This window comes from Cupressus sempervirens, chromosome 5, assembly GCF_028749045.1.
Source record: "Cupressus sempervirens isolate cs-2001-9-10 chromosome 5, ASM2874904v1, whole genome shotgun sequence".
In the NCBI taxonomy this organism is placed as follows: domain Eukaryota; kingdom Viridiplantae; phylum Streptophyta; class Pinopsida; order Cupressales; family Cupressaceae; genus Cupressus; species Cupressus sempervirens.
Window position 1 is genome coordinate 938,708,931 of NC_143122.1, and position 20,516 is coordinate 938,729,446.

The following is a 20,516-nucleotide window of genomic DNA, read 5'->3' on the forward strand; positions in this document are numbered from 1 at the left end:
TCGGTTGAGACAAGGTGCGCAAGGGACCAAACAAAAATCAGACATGGAATCTGATAAAACCTTTCTTTTGTCTTACTAGCCAGTACAAATGGTTGGACAGTTGGTTGGCCATCTAAGATGAATGCCTTATAGGAGAATTTCCCCATCCTTTTCCTTCCTTTTAAATTACCTTTTATTCACTTGTTTCAAAATCTCTATTATTCCAGTCACTTATACTTTTGACTTTTTCAAAATACGTTGCATTAGAACAATAATCTCACTAACAATAATCACGAACTGCATTTTGCTCAAGGTACAACAATCCCACTCCGAGCTACCTGGATCTTGCTCTATATCAGCTCACTCACTGTACACATAAACTAACTGCTTTCATATACTGCCACTGGATTGAGACTACCGATGCTGGAACTGGATCGACTACTTAATCTAAACCTGTCACTATTTCTCAGTGTGGAACTTCTCGTGCTCATGCTGCTTCTTCAACTGGATCTACTGGATAAACTGCTGATGCTGCTGGATCAACTTAACATGAAGCTTTCACCCACACTAGCCGCATCAGCTCTGCCTGCCTTGTGGTACTTTGTACCTTGAGATGTGTAGATTGTATAGTATAGTATATTTTGAAGGTTCAAACTGCGTAGTATTACACTACACAGCCTTCGGTGTGCACGGTAAACAGCAATCTCAAAATTGCTGAGGAAAATCCATTGTTCACATTTCAATGTTCATCATGTCTTTAAATGTTAAAAACACCAGTTACTTCTCTCTTCTGAGTCTGTGTATTTTGGGGTCCAATATATTCCACGGCTTTTTCTGATGATGGACCCCTGGAACACTAAAAGGGAAGCAACAATATTCTGATGAATTTAGGAACTACAAAAAATTGCATACAAATAGATAAATCTTGAAGTTAAAAATCAATTGGCTAAGCCTGCAATGATGTAATCTTGCGATCCAAACAAGAAGCTGTACCAACAGCTTATGATAGAGAACAAGGAATAGAAATTCATTAATATCTTTAAACAACATTCACAAGAGTTTCCACAGTAACGTCAAAAAACGTATTCCATTATTTCTGAAACTTTTCATGTCTCATTTGTCAAAGCAGTATACAAAGAACTTAAGAAGTTACATTTGCTCTATCTGAAAGTGAAATTTTACCAGATCTTGAAAGGGGGATGCATTAAGAACTCTTGCAAATAAAATAAAGCAACTGTATCTTGACAAACAGTAAAATATCTAAGCAGTGTGATTTGGCAATTGAAAACATGTCTTTTACCAGATAGGCTCAACATAAGCTGCCTCTTTTTAAACATTTATTATTCTTGAAAAAAGAATCAAACATCATCTTAAAATAGGTCAACAGTCTTTAAAAAAATACAAAAATACAGACTGGAGTCACCTTTGTTGGACCAGATGCATTCCCTTTATAAACTGGTTTACTAATAGACCATTCCAGAATTTCTCTTGCCCATTCAGGTGGATCCCTCTCGAGTGCATCATATACACATTTTCTGATTCTTGTTCCCACATTTGTTGGTAGTTTTCTTACAGGCTCCAAAACCTCCACCCAATCTGGTTTCCCCTCGCTAATCTTGTGCTCATCATTAGCACCTCCAGTGTGCAACTTGTCATCTTTTTCTGCTACTGGTCTGCGCAAAACATTCTTGTCTGCCTCTGCAAGCAGCTGAATACAAAGAGACATTAAAAAGGGTTAACTCCAATCTAACTCTACTGTCAAGAAGAAATTAAACAATGTCCTGCAAAGAAAAATAGTTCAAAAGCTGATAGGTTTAGGCCTTGTCATGTAACGCCCTTGTTAACGGGTTGCATTATACACACAATGCCCTTGTTCTTACACGTCATCTATGCAATCACAGACCACAACTGTTCAAGCATGGATATCAAAAAACATATATCTGATACAGAAAGGAGACGATATTAAGTATGAAATACCCATTTCAAAAAGCATTGGATATTTATTACAAAATAAAGTAGGTATTAAAAATGTGTCAAGTTCTGAATTTCATTTTCAGTCATAGGGACATGAAATTCAAACATAAGAAATAAAGGACCCAAAACGCTTTCCAATGTCTTCCTTAATTATTGATTTTTGAAAAATAGTAGCAAATTACCAGATAGTTCCAGCTTCAGACTTGCACCAAACTGAATAGAATGAACTCTTTCAGTTAATTCAATTTATGTATAAATACACACACACACACAAAACTCAAATCTGCAAATATCAAGGTCAGTGGCACACTAATCAGCATGTGTCTCTTAGATATACTGATAGAGGATTCAATATAGACAAACAATATAAAATTCTAATAGGTAAGAACAGGAAAGGTAATATACATGTGAGAAAATTTCACATATAATGACAACAGTACAAGAAGGCATTACAAAGCCAGCAGAAAGAAGAGAAAAACAGAAAAATATTATACATATAAAACCAGATGGCACTATGACAGGCAATGATTGCATCAAATGCTAACAGGTTTTCTAAAAAGTAATTCAGACCTGTGATTTGGAACAAATGCAGCTAGAACCATAGCACATGTACACCCTGATGGCACAAAAAAATAATAATGAAACCATAGTAAAAAGAGGTTGATACATATGTACAAACCATAGTAACGAGAATCGTGGCGATTCACGCAGTTCGATTCAAGCCAATCAAATTTTTGTGAATCCGTGAATTGAATCAGCGATAAAGGGTTTATGAAATAAGTTACTAAACTTCAAGGGTTTTAATTTTCCGATTCATGGCCAATTCGCAATTCAATTCGGCCTTGCCGATTCCGATTCTGGTTACTTTGGTACAAACACAGCACTCATTTGCACAAGATGCAAAATGATACAAACCAGAGCTTGACCATGTTTTAGTTCAAAAGAACACCTAAACTCCAAAACCACTTGCAATACCACTCACATCAACATTTTGGACCTTGCTTGTATGATCCCACCTTCCAACCCGTATGCCATCCCAGAAAGAAGTGAATAGAAGTAAATATTGGTTAAATAAATTATAAACTCAATTGCTACACGAGAATGCACAAAGAACATAGCTAGTCAATAATCTAGCGAACAACAATTAAGCACGGCACATCAAAGACAAGAAATGAGCATGGGTGAAAACTACTACAATTTATTTCATTGCAACCACACAGCCATATTAACTAAAGCAACTGAGGGCTAGCATATTCAAGCCATTGGTTTCTTTCATCCCAGAAAATTTATGATACCTTGTGAAAAAACAATCTTGCACATAAACTAAATAAATATACTAAAAACCATTGGAACACAAAAGAAAGCCCACTTTCTGCATACATGTCCAATCTACAATTTAAATAACGTTCAGAAAGTTAAAATTCTTCTTTAGATCATATAACCCCATAAGTTGGGTTTTCAAATCTTACCTGGGCATCTACTTCCATGCCCACCACACCATGTAATGCACCACACAACACTCCACCATCTCCTTGAATGCACCGCAAAATCTTTGCTGCATCACGGCTTGACATTTCTCCTATGTCACCACACATATCTAATGCAGAGACAGCTAAGATATACCGTCGTGCTAACTCTGGCCAAGTTACTTCATTGACAGGAGGTATCTCGTGTTTTGACTTTTTTAAAGATGCAATACTTTCAGACTCCTTTTTTCTTCCACGCTTTTTCACTTCTCCAATGTCAACATTCGGTTCTAAAACTGCAGAGACTTTACTTTGTAGTTCAGTAAGAAGAACTTTTAACAATGGAATATGAGACCTAGCCAAAGCTACCCCATTGCACCTGGCATAAGAATTAGCACCAACCCTGCCCTGTCCAGTATCTTTTAAAGATCCTGTTTCAAATGAACTATCTTCATTTCCACTCTCCACAAGAACAGGAGTATCTGATAAACTGTGAAAAGTAGAAGCAAAATTCCCCTTATCACCTTTACTTGCATTGGTCAACTCTCTAAATTCCATAGTTTGCTTATCAAACTTCTCAGCAATCTTTAAGTCGTCAGGCCAAGGATCTGAAAGTTCCTCTTCCAGTTCCTCTAAAGAAGGTGGCTCCTTCTGCCCAAGAAATTCATAGAAGCGCCATAGTAGCTCCCAAACCTATATATAAGTAAACAGGAGAGAATACAAGAAATAAATAAATTAGCTCAACCAAAAAAGCATACTCTTAGAACATGACACAGGAAATCAAAAGCTATTACCTGTATTACATCTCCTACCATCTCTGGGCAAAGACTTGTCACAAAGGGCCGGCCAGGTGGTGGAGCAGCCCGCTCCTCAATTTTCCTGGATTCTGATAATAGTTCTTTTCTAGCCTTTTTGGTTTGTCGCAAAAGATCATGTATAGTCTCTTCATTTTGCTCAATACCCTCATATGGCCTCTTCTTTTGCAAGATAAGATTGCCAGTTCCAACTGTCAGGGAAGTTGCATAATACTTCCTCCTTTTCAAGCTCTCGTACTTTGAACATTTATCTGCTCCAGGAAGACTTTCAATAAATTCCTGTACAAAAGGCATATCAAATCCAAATCTGTCCAATTCCAACCAATCGATCAATGCCGTGCATGAATTTTCTAGGCCACTTTCATTGTTTATGGCATTTAACATATTTCCAGGGCCAGCTGCACTACAAAATTTACTCAAAATTCCTAATTTTTTCTTAGCTTTTGCACCATATGGAACACTTTCTGAGGAGCAGTTTTGCACTATAGGATGCTCACAAACAAGTTGTAGCCTCTTCGCCTGTTTGTAAACTAGTAGACATGCCTCAACAAACCTTCTAGAAATTAATCTCCAAGCTTCAGAAGAAGATCTACCTTCAACCCAAAACTCTCCAATATCATTCTCAAGAGATTTCACATCTGGATTTATTTGGTCACTTCTTCCTTGCAACTGGACATTTTCAGTAACTAGCATACTGTTACTTGGTCTAAACAAATCATTGACATTCTCAATAGAGAACTCCTCCTGGAATGCAGACAAATATGCAGAAAGTGAGTCCTCGGGATCTACAAGTAGCCTCTCACTTTCACTGTTCCCACTGTTAGTTGTCTCAGAATGAATATTACACTCTTCAATTGAATCATCAATTTCAGAGCTTCTGCAACTTGAATGCAAAAGGACAGTTGATGTACTTGTATTTAGCAATGCTGTGCAAGGACGCCTTGTCACCCTGAAAACAGGTCCAGCAATGCCTCCATCGTGCACATCAGACATAAACAATGACCCAGTAAACGTATCATGCCAAGAGGATCTGAATCCTACAGGCCAAATATGAAGATTATCATGATATGCAGGCCGGGGATCAATGGTTCCAAGAGATTCAATTGAAAAATCTTCATACTGTACAGGCAAATCCACCTGAATATACAAACTCAGTAACTCAGTGCTTCAATCGTGGAACAATTATTTATATTTCCACTTACTGGTTCAGTCAAAATTCTCAATAGCATTTGTTTTCTCAAAAGCATATTTACATTGGATGAATCATGAAACCATAAAATAATAACATAATAAAATTTAACCAATTCTCATAAAATGCCTGCTTAATCAAACGTTGTTGTCAAATTAGGAAGACTGAAGGTATTGAATATATGCTTAGGTCCATTGATATCATTCACAACCTCCAAAAGGAACAAAATGCACTACTCTACAACATGAGAAAGCATTAGAAATTTGCATTACCTTAGAGTCTGCTGCTTGTAAATCACTCTCAGTGGCAGTTGATGTGCAATCTATTTTCCTTCTCTTTACCTTCCGCAAATTAGAATCCATATCAAGATCAGAGGAATGATCCCCATTCTCACTATTGCCTTTGATCTCATCATTCACTATGCAGCTTTGAACCTTTGCTAAAGTAGTATCAATGCATTTTCGTCTAGCTAAGTCTTTCCTCTTTCTTGGTAATGTTGAAGATGGAAAGGATTTCTGGTTGGAAGTTGGTAAATCTTTCTCTGGAAAAATAATGCCTTCAACTCCGTCCATAGATGCAGTAACACAATTGCTTCCTATTAGTCCCATATAACGAGCAACCTCTTGTCGTGAACGACATCTCTGCCCATCTGGGGAACAGTATGCTACAACATAATCATGGCTGTTGGATCGTTTCTTAATTTCTACTCCCCATCCATCACCTAATTCTCCTTTCTTTTGTGAAATAAAATCTTTCAGCTTTTGCAGGTAATCATCACCTAATGCTTTCATTCCCCTTGCTTCTGAATCTCCACAGTCAAATTGTGCTTCATCAGACAAACTTGAACTGGCATTATTTGAATTACCCGTGTCTTGCAATCTGATGTTTGACTGTTTATCTGTATCAATTTTAGACATACCAGCAGTAATCTCAGATGGACTTTCTGAGATGAAGCCATTCACCACATTATTTACAGTTACACTGGGAGGGGTTGTAGCTCTTGTTGTTTCTCTGTCTTGTCCCTGCAGCTGACCTGCAATGCCAACCCTACAAACCAATAAATCTTCTTAGTACACAGTATTAATAATTTTAATTTTTGGAACATTTTTGTCATCATAGAAGCACAATTATATATCTGAAATTCAATTTAGATGAGCAAATCTAACATTTCAATGACAATAACAAAAGAAACAAGATGAAGTTTTGCTTCTTTCAAAAGTATCAATTTTAATTCCTGTAACTTCTATATATGCTGGAAAATTACTGCACTATTCATAAGTCACAAACTAAAATTAATCATTTATTAAACCAGTCAAAGATGAGCATCTTCACTTATACATGGTACAACTAACAAAATGGACCACCGTGTTCTAAAATTCAAACTCATAAAAAGGGTCTTTGCATCCAAACAGAGTTGAAAGAACATCAAGATCCAAAATTTAAATTGATCTGGTACCAGAGAGAATGAATCAAAACTTTTATATTTACTACTACTAACAACATTGCAGTGTCCATTTATATGGCATTGACCTGGCTGCCTGGTAAGGTAAGTGGAATGCTGTGATGTGCTCAATGGTAAGAGGTGCACCCCAATAAAATGATGAAAAACAGGACATGTAATATTAACACGTGATTCACCCCTTGAATGGATGATGATGAGAACAGGTTAAAAGTCATGAAGGAATGTTGTGACAATTCCTAAGGCATCTCATCTTTATTCAATTGTGTAGTTTTGTGTCAAACTCATTGACCCATATTTTATAAGCACTGGCTGAACGCATCTCATGAGAATGAATAGTCTCAATTATAATATTCACTCTTATACAAATAAAATAGCATATCCCTTTCGAGGTATCTAAATTTGTTTATGAGTGATAAGAATGTGTCTGCTTATGGTTCATGGGGAATGTAGATCGAGAATCCTTAAAACATATCCTACTTAGCCTCAACTATAATATTCACTATTTGTAATGTCCCCAAACTGAAACAAGAAACCATATTAAATAACAATAAAATTTAAAAATTTTAAAAAATAAATAGATAAACAATAATAATAATGAATGATAATATAGTATAATTACTAAGGTTAATCAAAGAAGAAGAAAATCTTCAAATATAATGAAGAAAATAGAAGTAAGTTGAAACTACAATACATACGGTGAGATGGAGCAGGGAATGATAACAAAGAGAGAGAAACCCAGAACGGAGAGGATAACAGCAATAGTCAATCAATGCAAACTAATCTGTATTCCTCCTTGAACCAAAGACTGAACCTGTGATTAGTTATGAAGATCAATAAGTAACGATTTACATTAACAACAACAATCTACAAGTGGATCTAATCAGCAACTAGAGAGGTCTTAATAGTAATTAATATCATGTATAGTGTTAGGATTGAGTCAAGGGAAGGTATGTAGAGCGATCTGAATAGAGGAACAATGACTATCACCCAATCATTAGTTATCAATTACCATGTACCAAGACAACAGTATTGATTTGCATTACTATCAATTTGACTAAATCAAAATGGCACGAGGAGAGTGATTAAACAAAAGTTAGGGAAGCAGTTTCACAAGTAAACCCAAAAGGCCCAATTTGTTATGATGAGGGTTTCCAATCATATAGAAAAAGGTCCAATCCCTTGGCTTTGCAACAAATGAGGACAAACTCATTCCCTCAAGGCTGTTAAAGGTTTAGAGTTTAGGTAATATATTGAACACTCCGCATTAAAAAAAAAAATCAGAGGGAAAGAAACAGAAATTATAAAATACAATTGATTGGTACCAATTGTATGGAAAGGATCATAAGTAACATAGCTGAGGAAGAGATCAGTAATGAATATAAATACATACATATACATATACATACATACATACATATATATATATATATATATGAATATGTACACACACACACACACACACACACATATATATATAGTGTGTATATATGAATATATACATACATATATATATAAGTAATATATCTGAGGAAGAGATCAGAAATGAATATACATACATACATTATATATATATATATATATATATATATATATATATATATATATATATATATATATATATATATATATATATATGCATAAGTAATATATCTGAGGAAGAGATCAGAAATGAATATACATACATACATACATACATACATACATACATATATATATATATATATATATATACACACACACACAAACACACACACATATATATGTATGTATGTATGTAGCCTCTATTCACCATAGGAAATAACCATATAATGCTCACAAGCATTGTATGACAGCAAATTATGTTGTACATATCAATCACTTAAATATTAATTTACAGAATAATATATTTCTATCAGGGACAAGGAACCCTTATATAGTTTAATATATATATGGCCACAGGTCAATTAAGTTCCCTAGTTCTCATCCTATTAAGAGAAATAGTAGGGCCATTTTTCCATCGGTGAAGACCAACATGAACCAATTTGAAGATTTGAACCAACCCCCCAAATACCCCCTACTATTTAAAGGGAGAAGGTGGTTGCGTAAATAACAGGATAATAATGTATAAAGTGGTTATTCCCACATTCCATGTGAGGTTGCGTATGAAATAAGAGACAGATTAAGAGACTGAATAATCTGTTTATGCAGTCCTGGTGTGAATTGTTGGCCTCAGCAACAAAATCGTGGCGTTGGTTGCGCAGGAGGCCCCATAGGTGAGTGGGTGGCCCTCTATTCTATTGTTGGTAGGGACCCTAATATTCTAAAGGGACAGTCTAAAAAGTACAAGTCTTCAAAAGGAGTCAACTAGGAGGTCGAAATGTCTATACATCACATGCCCACCCAACAAATGAAGCTACCCGCTATCTCCCACCCCAACAAAGGACAGGTAGAAGGGTGTAGGGGGCCACCCTTTAGCTCCTTACAATAAGTTGTAAGGGCAACTAATGATGCCCAATTTAGGCAGTTTGTGTTTGCCTACAATTCTATGGAGCGATTTGGTAGAATAAGGGTTTTATCCTAGGGAAATTGCTAGGAGCAGTGTCTTCATAGGGGTAGGTAAACTAAAGGATTGAATAAGATGACTATTTCTAATAACCAAATCTTTCGAGCCTCCATAACTAGTTTGACTCCCTATATTGGAAGGGGGCCCCCTCCCGCAAAAGGGCCTTGAAGGGGTTTATTCAAGCTTTAGCCCCCACCCATTTTATGTATAGAATCTCCGAATAGATAGAGAGGGGCCCACCCAACCTACATTATTGCAGAGCCAGATTAGAATAGTTGGGCCTTGGGTTGGACAGTTCCCAGGGTAAGAGCCCCCCCATTCTACTATAGGGCATATTTTAAGGGGGGGTAAAGTGGGGTGAGGGGACTTTAATTTGCCTCGACATCTTGATCTCTCAAACCAGTGCCCCAACGCCTTTCCGCCTTGTACATCTGGACAAAGGCCCTCAATACTCGACCCAAACACATCTTCACAGAACCGTGTGCCCAACATGCCTCCCACACTAGTTGTTTTAGTTTTTTGGCAAGAAGATATATTTGGCTATGTGTGTGCATTATTTTCGCATCAACAAACCGCAACAAGTTGTGCACATTGTGTACAAAGTCGTATTTGGTGCCATGTACGTCACGATAAACCAACCCTATTTTCAAGCAAAGGACGTGATGATGCAACAAACGCTCCTCCTGTTGTAGATATAGATAGTAGGCCTTCGAGGGGACTATCGACTAGATATTGTCACTCTACCCTCAATAAATAGATGGATGATGTAGTGCTATGAAGATCCCCTCTACATCTAGATATATAAGGGTCGAGGGCAAGGATATCTATGGTTGTAGATATAGTCAGGTTCTACCCCAATGAACCCTACCCTAATCCATAGTTGTGTTGGATGAAGCATCGACCAATTCCCCCCATCTATATCTAATGGTGAATTGAACAATGAAGTGATGAATTGTATGAACCACCGATACTCAATGAATGGAGGTGCCCCTTGCGTGAAGGAGAAGAAGGCCTTCCAGATGAGCTATTTTAGATCTAGTCGGCACCCAATATGGCAACTATAGAGGTTGTAATGCTAAACTCTCATCCCATGAGTTAGATACTATATAGATATATACCGACTAATGGAGCTCAACCCCCTCTATCTATGTAATATAAGCACAGGTGCATCTACCTACATGCAGAGGACCCCTATCTACGGAAGTCCTGAGCTCAACAGGTCAAGGACAACTATAGATAGAAGGTTGGTGATTCCTTCATCCCAACGACTGTATTGGATTCCAAAATGACAAGATCTTGTACAAGGCAGTACAAACCATTGGATTGACCCGGCTCTTAAAATAGTAAGAAGCTGACAAGTACATGAACTGACTGCCCCTTTCGCAACCAAAACATAATTGACCGCTAACTGCCAACTACTAATAGATGGTAGTTGGTTTAGCAGGTAGGAGGCTATAGTTGGACCCACCATGACGAAGGAAGGAAAGCACTACCTTGCCAATATATTATATCACCCCACCATTAGCCACCCTCCAATGCCTATGCTCACCTCTACTCCAAATGGAGGGGAGGGGGCACTCCACTGACACTACCCCGACAATCTATAGTAGCCTACAAACAGGGAGGCGAGACAATCCACATGAGACTGCCCCGACAATCTCTAGTAGCCTTCAGCCTCTCGGGAGATTATCCATCACCAACTCCTCATTGAAACAATCTCTGTACCCCAACCCCCAGGGAGTTGGTCTTCATGAGCATTGAGCCTTGATCCCAACTAGACTAGATAAATCCCAAGCTATGAATAAGGCACTCAACCTTGACTACACCCCCTAGATCTCTAAGGTGAACTCTTCCCCAAGCACCTTGATTCCTCCAAAGTGAACTTGATTTTTGAGGACTGAGTCGATCCTTCCCCTTGAAATATAGGGGAGGGCACTTGCACCTAAAGTATTGTCTTACGGGAACGAGTAGGAAAAGTTTGTGCCTAGGTACCAAGGAACAAAGCTAATCAGTTGAAGGTGACGTGTACATTCGTTCAATCGTGTTTGATCAAAAGACGAACCTTTCTACATTGGTCGCAAACGTACTAGGTCCTCTCACATAAACAGTTTCTAGAGGCGAAGCACCAACAAGCAACTACCATGCATGCCAACCTAGAACCTTACTGAACTATGAGGTAGGTGGACAACTAGATTGTATTTGGAGCATTTGTAAACAACCTTGAACCATACGAATATGTTGGTTGGGTCAATCAAAGCAACTGCTACACAGTAACACCCTTTCCCTTTTAATAACAGGCCAAGCAGGCAGCCCATTTACGCAGAATTATAGACAGGTGCATAAATAAAACTAGTGAAGCAAGAGACCCCTTCACCCCTTAAAATAGTAGGCACTAACCCAAGGTCACAACTCCATGTAGTCAACATGATCTACCATCACAAAAACCATTATGAAACACAAAATTAATGAATCAACCACATCAAAGGAAGGAAAAAGCCTAAACCCGAAATAGAGTAGTCCACTACCCATCAATAGCCACCCAACAACAACAGGGTGGGTTGGGGATTCTAATTGTTTGATCCTCAACCCATAGATGAGGGGCCCCTTAGCCCCCCACAATTTATCTACCTCTGCATGCATGCAACACCGACAATAGACATAACCCTTTGCACCGAGGCCCCTTGTGCATGCACAAGGAGGCTTCCCCCTACTATTCAATGGCATTGCCCACACACAAGGGGTAAAACAAGCACAATAAAGAAAAAGTACAACCAGTATGGTTAGGTAGGGCATTTGGTCGAAAGGGATGTTCATTTTGAAATGCACTTGCTTCCTCCTCCTTCACAGGCCCTAAGATTCTATGGGATGATAGAAATATGAGTTTCTAAGTAATTGGAACAAATAACGGTATCATTGGAAACATATAATTTTTTTACCTCATTTGCGAGCACCTATAAACAAGTAGTTCTTAGTAGATTTATTGTTGATTGACTCAAATCAACCAGACCCAAACTTTGACTTCCCAAATTGGGATTTTGCACCTCGATATTTTAGTTCTCCCCCAACCCATGGAATTATAGGGGGGCCTTCCCCTTTCCCCTTTCCATGCCCCTTATAAGATAGGGAGTCCTATAGGGGTAGAGGGGGGTAGCCTATTCTTGTAGGGTCCTAAGGAGCGGGATGACCTAAACTTGCAATATATATATATATATGGGAGATAATGATAATAAATCCAAAGTTGTATATCAGTTATGTTATATTTTCATAAATCATTCGTAATCCATTTTATGTAAGCATATTCATAGCCAATTCTTTAGTCTCTTTCTCTAGCTCATTTTGAAGACAAACAAGTTGTAGGGAATAGCTGGAGTAATTCCTCACAAGGTGGGGCTAATCTCAAAAAAAACTAAGGTATATATTTGAGAAACCTTGCGGGCATAGTCCCAAGATGGGTATGAATATGTGTTCCCAAAACTTTGAGGGAATCCACTTGTGGATTGGTCTTCGAACGTTCTATGATGAATAATCCTTCTCCTCCGTAGGATTGAGTTTGGAGGAAAGTTAAATGTATTATGAATCATTAATTAATGTATGTAATACAGTAGGGAACACTATGAAACTAAGTAAAATGTCATTTCTAAGCACAAACCAGACCCTGATTTCATGAACAAGAAGTATTCAGTGGAAATCATTCACAGACCAAGTGTCCTTGATAATAATAATTCTTGGCAAGTATTTAAAGATGATGCTCATATTAATGCTTTCTTGCAGAATGTTGAGAAGTTCTCTATGAACTATTTTGAAGGTTCAGATGTGGAATGCAGAGAGTTTTGTCCTGATCCACTTGATGAAGGTGATGTGTTACAATTAAAAGGGAATGTTATACCTAAAGGCTTAGTCGAACTTGAAAAGCTTTTCGATAGGAAAGATACCTTCCTAGCTCAGGATTTAACACCTAGAGAAGATCCAAATGCTGATTATGAAAAGGTGAATCTAGGTGATAAGCATAACCCCAAAATCATTAATCTAGGAACCTGTTGTGATGAAAGTGAAAAAGCTAGATTCATAAAGCTCCTATCAGAATATATAGATATCTTTGCTTGGTCTTATGATGATTTGAAAACTTTTAGAAATGGTAAATACAAGCACCATATTACTCTGAAACTAGGAACTTCCCCTTTTAGGCAAAAATTGAGAACGTATAATCCAAAGGTTTCTGATGCAATATTCAGAGAAATAGACAAGATGCTTAAAGCTCGAATTATTTTTCCAATCCACCATTCCACATGGGTGGCAAACATAGTGCCAGTCAGAAAGAAAAACGGAGAAATAAGGATTTGTATTGATTTCAGAAACCTTAATCAAGCCAATTTGAAAGATAACTTCACTTTACCAATAATGGATCAAATCCTTCAAACAGTTGCTGGTTCAAAAATGATGTCTTTCCTAAATGGCTTCTCAGGTTATAATCAGATAGAAGTTGCAAAAGAAGATCAACACAAAACAGCGTTTACAACACCATGGGGAACCTTTGCTTAATAAATGCTAGTGCCACTTTCCAACGAGCTATGAGTTCAACCTTTAGTAATTTATTGGACAGATGAATCACAATATATCTTGATGATATGACAGTGTTTTCTAGGTGACGGAAGAAACACCTGAAAGACTTGAGGAAAGTGCTCCAAAAATGCAGAGATCATGGAATCTCATTAAATCCCAAGAAATCAATTTTTGTTGTGACTGAAGGGAAGTTACTTGGACATATGGTCTCAAAAGAAGGAATCAAAATCGACCCAGAGAGAGTGAAAGCCATTCAGCAATTATGCCTCCCTGTCAATAGAAATGGTGTAAAATCCTTCTTCGGACAGATCAATTTTCTGAGAAAATTCGTGCCGGATTTTGCAGAAGTTGTCAAACCTATGGCTAAGTTACTCAGTGAGAAGCAAAATTTCAAATGGGATGAACCAGCATCAAAAGCATTCAAAGAGGTAAAAGAAGCTATTGCTAAAGCTCCATCCTTATTCCATCCTGATTTCAAAAAAGACTTCATAATGTATTGCTATGCATCTGAGCATACCATGTCAGGCATATTGCTTCAAAAGAATGACCAAGGGGAACAAATGCCTATCTCTTTTATGAGTGTACCTATGAAGAAGCATGAGCTCAACTATTCTCTATCTGAAAAACAAGCTTTCCCTGTTGTAAAAGCAGTAAAATACTTCAGGTACTATATTTTGCACTCTCATTCTATAGTGTATGTACCATCCACTGTTGTCAAGAGTATTCTCACGCAACAAGATGTGGCAGTCAACAATCGAGCAACGTGGGTGGCAAAAGTTCAAGAATTGACTTAGACATCCGACCGACTAAATTGATTCGAGGGCAAGGCCTGTGTAAGCTTATTGCAGAAGGCGAAAAAGAAGAGTCAAATCCCTCTTGCTTGTTTGTAGGTCTCCAAGATGAATGGTATTCAGATATTGCTTATTTCCTAACTTACGGAAGATGTCCTGATCACCTGAAAGGAAAGGACCGGTGAACGCTCCAACTCAGAGCAACTAAGTTTGTTATAATTGATGATATCTTGTACAAAAGAGGCCTAGATGGTATGTTTTTGAGATGCGTTGATACCGATCAGCAGGATAAGTTATTGAGAACCTTCCATGATGGAGCTTGCGGGGGTCACTTTTCATCAACAGTGACAGCATTTAAAATCCTGAGAAGTGGTTACTATTGGCCAGGTATGTTTAAGGCTGCTTACCATTGGGTTAGAAATTGTGAAAAGTGTCAATTGTTTTATGGGAAACCACAGTTAGCTGCCCTGCCTTTGAAACCAGTAATCATAGAAGAACCATTTCAACAGTGGGGGTTGGATTTTATAGGACCCATTAATCCAGTTTCAAGTGCGAGACATACACACATACTCACTGCTACAGATTATTTTACTAAATGGGTAGAAGCAGTTCTTGTTAACGTAACAACCTCACAAGAAGTGTGCAGATTCTTGACAGAAAACATTTTGACCCGTTTTGGTACTCCAAGTAAAATAGTGACAGATAATGCACAGAATTTTTCATCCAAGGAAATTCAATTGTATTGTTATGATCATGGTGTACATTTGTCTCACTCTTCAAATTATTTCCCTCAAGGCAATGGGCAGGCAGAATCCACGAATAAAAACTTGGTTAATATTATGAAAAAATTGGTGGATGAAAAAGGAAGGGATTTGCACAAGAGATTGTATGAAGCTGTGTGGGCCAACAGAACCTCTCCCAAAAGAGCCATAGGTATGACACCTTTCGAGTTGGTATATGGAGTTGAGGCACAATTGTCTTTACCCTTAGAATTGGCGACATTGAATTTGCAAAAGGCAATTGAAGATGAAGTGTTTCAATCTTCCATCGAAAAGAGAATATTGTATCTTCAAAGAATTGAGGAAGAAAGAAGGGAGTTAGTGGAGCACATCACCCACCATCAGGCAAGAGTTAAAAGGATCTTCGATCAAAAGGCAAGGCCTCGGAAATTCATGAAAGGAGATCAAGTACTGTTATGGGATAAGAGGAGGGAACCCAAAGGAACTCATTCTAAATTTGAAAGTTTATGGAAGGGTTCGTTTGTAATATCTGAAGAACTAGGTTCCAATGCCTTCAAGCTACAATATCTTAATGAAGATGAACTTCCCCTGTCCTTCAATGGACAGGATCTCAAGCTGTACCATTTTTGAGCCTTTTCCTCGTCTCATTGTAAATACCACCCTTTTTGGCTTTTCTTTCCTTCCTTGTTTCGTTCTGTTTGTTGCGTCGTCATCTTTTGAGTCAGTCTGCGGTCCTTAGTCACTGGGTTCATTCATGATCCTTTTAGTCCCATTCCCCAACAGGAGCCGAGTGTTAGAGCTTGTAATCTTGGCCTCACCCTAACAAGTTTCGATCCCAAGTCTTCCCATTGAAGTTGAACTTGAAGTAGTAATTTACTTCAACTTCAGGTTCAAAGTCTTGTTGGTCTGCCATGTGATAAGTGCACTAGTTTTATCGAGTCAACCTTTGTAAACTTGAAGTCCAAGTTGATGTTGAAGCCCGATCTCTCAAAACTTCAACTTCAATTTCAGTGTTGTTCTTGTCCGCTAACGATTTTTGTATGCAGAGTAAAGATTGCCGAGCCATTCCAAGGTGGGTCCCAGCATAATATTTTCCCAAAGCATCTAAAGTCATATGCAAAGAAATTTAAGGCAACACGTGTTCGGTTGGGCAATACTTAATGGAGTATTACAAATGTCATTTCATGATTACCTGTTATGGAAAGATACGTGCGGATTTGACAGGGTATTTAAAACAAGAACACCCGTGGCGCCTTTTCCAATGAATGTCACACGAATGAGTAATGATGGTTTTTACTTGCTAAATCTATCCCGGGATTCTCTGTCCAAGTCATTCCTTAAATGCATGCAGTTACCCTTTCCCACCCATCTCATTTTCTCCAAAAAAATCTCGGCGCTTCTGGGTAAGAAAGGCAGATTTCGGGCTATGTCTTTGTCAAACTGTAAGTGCATCTCCATTCCCCTTGCATTTTGGTTGTGCTTTGCTTCATTTTGAAAGTATTTAAAACCTGGTCCTGTAGACTTGTTGTCATAATCATGACGCTTTTTCGGCCAAAAATGCCCAAATTAGAGAAGTCGTCATTACTCAGTTCCTTGCCTGAAATTCGTGATACATTTTTGGTAAATAGAAATTTGTCTGAAGTTGTTGAAAGAACCAAAACTACTCAGTCAAGTCCCATTTACCAGAGGCTAGTTGATAGTGGTTTACTAGAAGCCGCCGCTTTTACCGCTACAATCCCATGCCTAGAGCTCATCCTCGAATGTGCAAACCATTATGACCCTGTTTCAAGATGCATTAAGAAAACCTCGGGGGAAGTAGTTGTCAAAATTAACAGGACCAGTGTCAATTCCGCCCTCAGGATTCCTCATAAAGAACCCTATGAGCCATGGAAGTTCGAAGAAGCTGAACACCTATATGCCGCAAACAAAACCAGCTACGACACCAAGATTGCTCAGTCCTGGCTCTTGAAGCCTACAGAGGGAGGTTCTAGGTTGCCTAAACCATTGACCATCGAACACTTCATCAAGGAGATTGCAGATATTGTATTCCTGTTGAATAGAATTAAGGGAAATGAACATGCTTTCCATTGAGAGTCTTGGATGTACTTCTTCATACAGAAGATAGTTGAAGGTGTCAAATTCATTGATTGGTCAAACCTAATGGCAGAAAACCTGCATAAGGGCTTGATAGATGTTACCAATTGCGGTCCACTTTTATTGTCCTCTTATCTCATTTACACCCTAGCCGCATCCAAAGATTGGGACTATCTTCCACATATACCTTGGGTAGATGACATGCCTATCTACCAATATTACAGAGATCTCCAGGAAGATATAGCATGCAAAGAGTTTAAGAAGGTCAATGATGTTTTTTTAGGGAAACTGGTTTTTGAACTACAAGGTCGAGAAAACGATAAGATGTCAGAAGAAGCCATGCAGGTTGTGCAAATTTATGGTTGTTATTTCATTCAATTTCCCAGATTTACATATATCAGAGTGGGTGGTTTTCCTGGTGAACCTTTGAAATTACCACGCTATTGTTCAGATTCTATAGTGTTGTCAGAAATGTGTAGGCAGTTTGCTTCTCTTGTTGAGTACTTTCAAATTTCCAAAAAATCCTCTTCAGTATTCTTCCCGATTGAAATTGGACATTATAGATGCCCCAGTTTGAAAGAAGCCATATTATCAGCCAAATCTTTAACCCGCTTATGTCTTAAATCTTTCACCTCTCAGTTAGATTTTGACTACACCGGCTTTATTAGAAACAATGTCAAAAATGCAGCTTCTCTCTTTCATTCCCCGCAATTAGAGGATTTCTGGGCGAACTGTCATAATGAATTTGAAGTGAGGAAGAGGCTATGGTCACGCTTGACCATTAAACAAGTCATCATGTTCAATGTGGAGTTAGATACCTGTGGGCTGAAAGATGATGATTCTGAAGGTGTTCTTGATCAATTTTACATGGATCAGATTGAATGCATGCCTATCCTTGAAATCAATTGGGAGAAAAGGGAAGAAAATGATGTATATGCCCGTACCAAGGATGTAATAGTAAGAACTACCAAATGGATAAAATCAAAAGCAGCGGCTACTCCAAGCTTTTCTGAGAAGTCTTCAAGAAGCAAGGGTAAAAGGACTGCTCATAAGCAAACTAATCGAAGTGTCCCTGATTTTGTTGCAGGTCCACTTGAAGTTGAACTTGAAGCAATTCTGGAAACACTTCAAGAAGAAACTCCAAAAAGGAGAGTAACCCGCTCAAGCACGAAGAAGGCATTAGCCGTCAAAAGCAAAAGCACCATAACAGTGGACTTGGAGACAGCAGAAGACCTATCTATGGCGGATAATGTACCTGAATCCCAGAATTCTCCAATGGATACCGGAAATCAGGAAAGTAATCTCCCCTTAGTTAAATGTTCCCCTGTTGCCGTAAAGGATCAAACAACTCCTAAATGGCTGGAGAAATCAATGGAGAAGAAGAGAAGTATGGTCCCAATATCTATGCCTATTGACGACCTGGTCAGCAAGTGCCTTGGTAAGGCACCCAAAGTAAAAAAAGCAAGGACTGAAGCAAGAATTAATTTTGACAAAAGTTCAGGTCGATGGGCAGCAAAGATAGCTACACCACTTGATGGGAGCTCTCGTGATTCTGTAGTGCCTCAAGATTTCCAAATAACAAAGGTTGATTTGGGAAAAGGAAACCGTGAAGTAGATATGAGATTCTTTGAGGTATCCAATAAGAAGATTGCGGAAAGAGTGTGGAAAGACGGGCAAGATAAGCAAGAAATGAAGGAGACAATAAAGAACATGGCGCAATACATTAACGCTATCCTGCATCCTAAAGCAAAGCCAATCCGTGAGATGTCAACCATTATTGACGTATCCTCTACAACCAATCAGCAATCATTGGAGAACCTGCATAAGTGCAAAGCAGTAGCCAAAGTAGCAGGTGAATGGGTCCAAGATGTTCTGCTTAACACCGTAAAACACATTGGACATTTAGATCATGCCTCAAAGGAGATATCAAACATTACCAAAAAAGTGGAAGTAACTAATGAAGGATATGAAAAAGAGAAGAATAACTAGGCAAAAGTGGTAATATCGCTAGAAGATGTGTAAGAATTTGGCTTGCAGAAATTTCAAGCCGAATGCCCTGTAGCCGGTCTTGATGAAAAAACCCTGTATGTCATAAAAGATTGCATTGAATGGCGGAATGAAGCACTGGCACAACGAGTATCTGAAATCAAAGAAGCATTACAAGAACTTAAGGTTATACATCAGATTATTCAAAATGACCTTCAGTGGTTTGTAAAACAGTTCATGGAAAAAGAAGATGACTCCGTTGCCCAATCAGACGAGATAATCAAAGAGGTCCAAAAGAAATTTCAAGAATGGCAGGACAAGAGGACACCAACCAAGCAGGATTTCTCCAACGTGGCGCACACTGAAGCTATGTTGATTATCAATCTGAAGCACTTGGAGATGCACGAGGAAAAGGCTGCTGAATTGAAGAAGATAAAGGAAATTTGGAAGCAACAGCTTGCCTACATTGGTCTTCCACATCAATCCGTTATTTTTGCCTTTTCAACTACCTACGAAACGTGGAAGATGGCGAGAGGTGCGGTTGGTGGAGACAGTGCAACCTGATCAAAAAACGCTTAGCTACAGTTTCTTTGCCGTTTTGTTTTCTTGCAATTTCAGTTATCAGTTATTTTCAAAAGACAATTAACTCCTGGCGGGGTAATTTTGGCTTGAGTCCAGCCCCATGACTATAAATGTAATAAATAGTATTGTTTAGGGGGTTCGAATTTCTCCAGTAGACCGGTAGACAAAACTACTTTTGTTTATGGTTTTATTTCTAGTTTAGAAGTAACATTTCAGAACTTCGGCAGACACATGAAACTCTATAGTTTGATTTTGGGTTGAAAGCTTTGTAAGTGGATACTATTATCTGCTTATTTTTTTGGTATTTCTATAGATACTATTTAAGCTTTTAGCTGC

General features: G+C 38.3%; 1 protein-coding gene across 1 annotated transcript in view; it reads right to left on the bottom strand.

The window, feature by feature from the left end:
* Positions 1-20,516, bottom strand: part of MBD9 (methyl-CPG-binding domain 9) — a 99,679-nt gene that overhangs the window by 60,886 nt on the left and 18,277 nt on the right. The window contains exons 2-5 of the mRNA XM_089833003.1: positions 5,696-6,470; positions 4,214-5,371; positions 3,423-4,112; positions 1,403-1,687 (exon numbers count right to left, since the gene is read on the bottom strand). Coding sequence (XP_089689129.1) covers positions 1,403-1,687; positions 3,423-4,112; positions 4,214-5,371; positions 5,696-6,470 — 2,908 coding nt within the window. The remainder of the gene's footprint in view (positions 1-1,402; positions 1,688-3,422; positions 4,113-4,213; positions 5,372-5,695; positions 6,471-20,516) is intronic.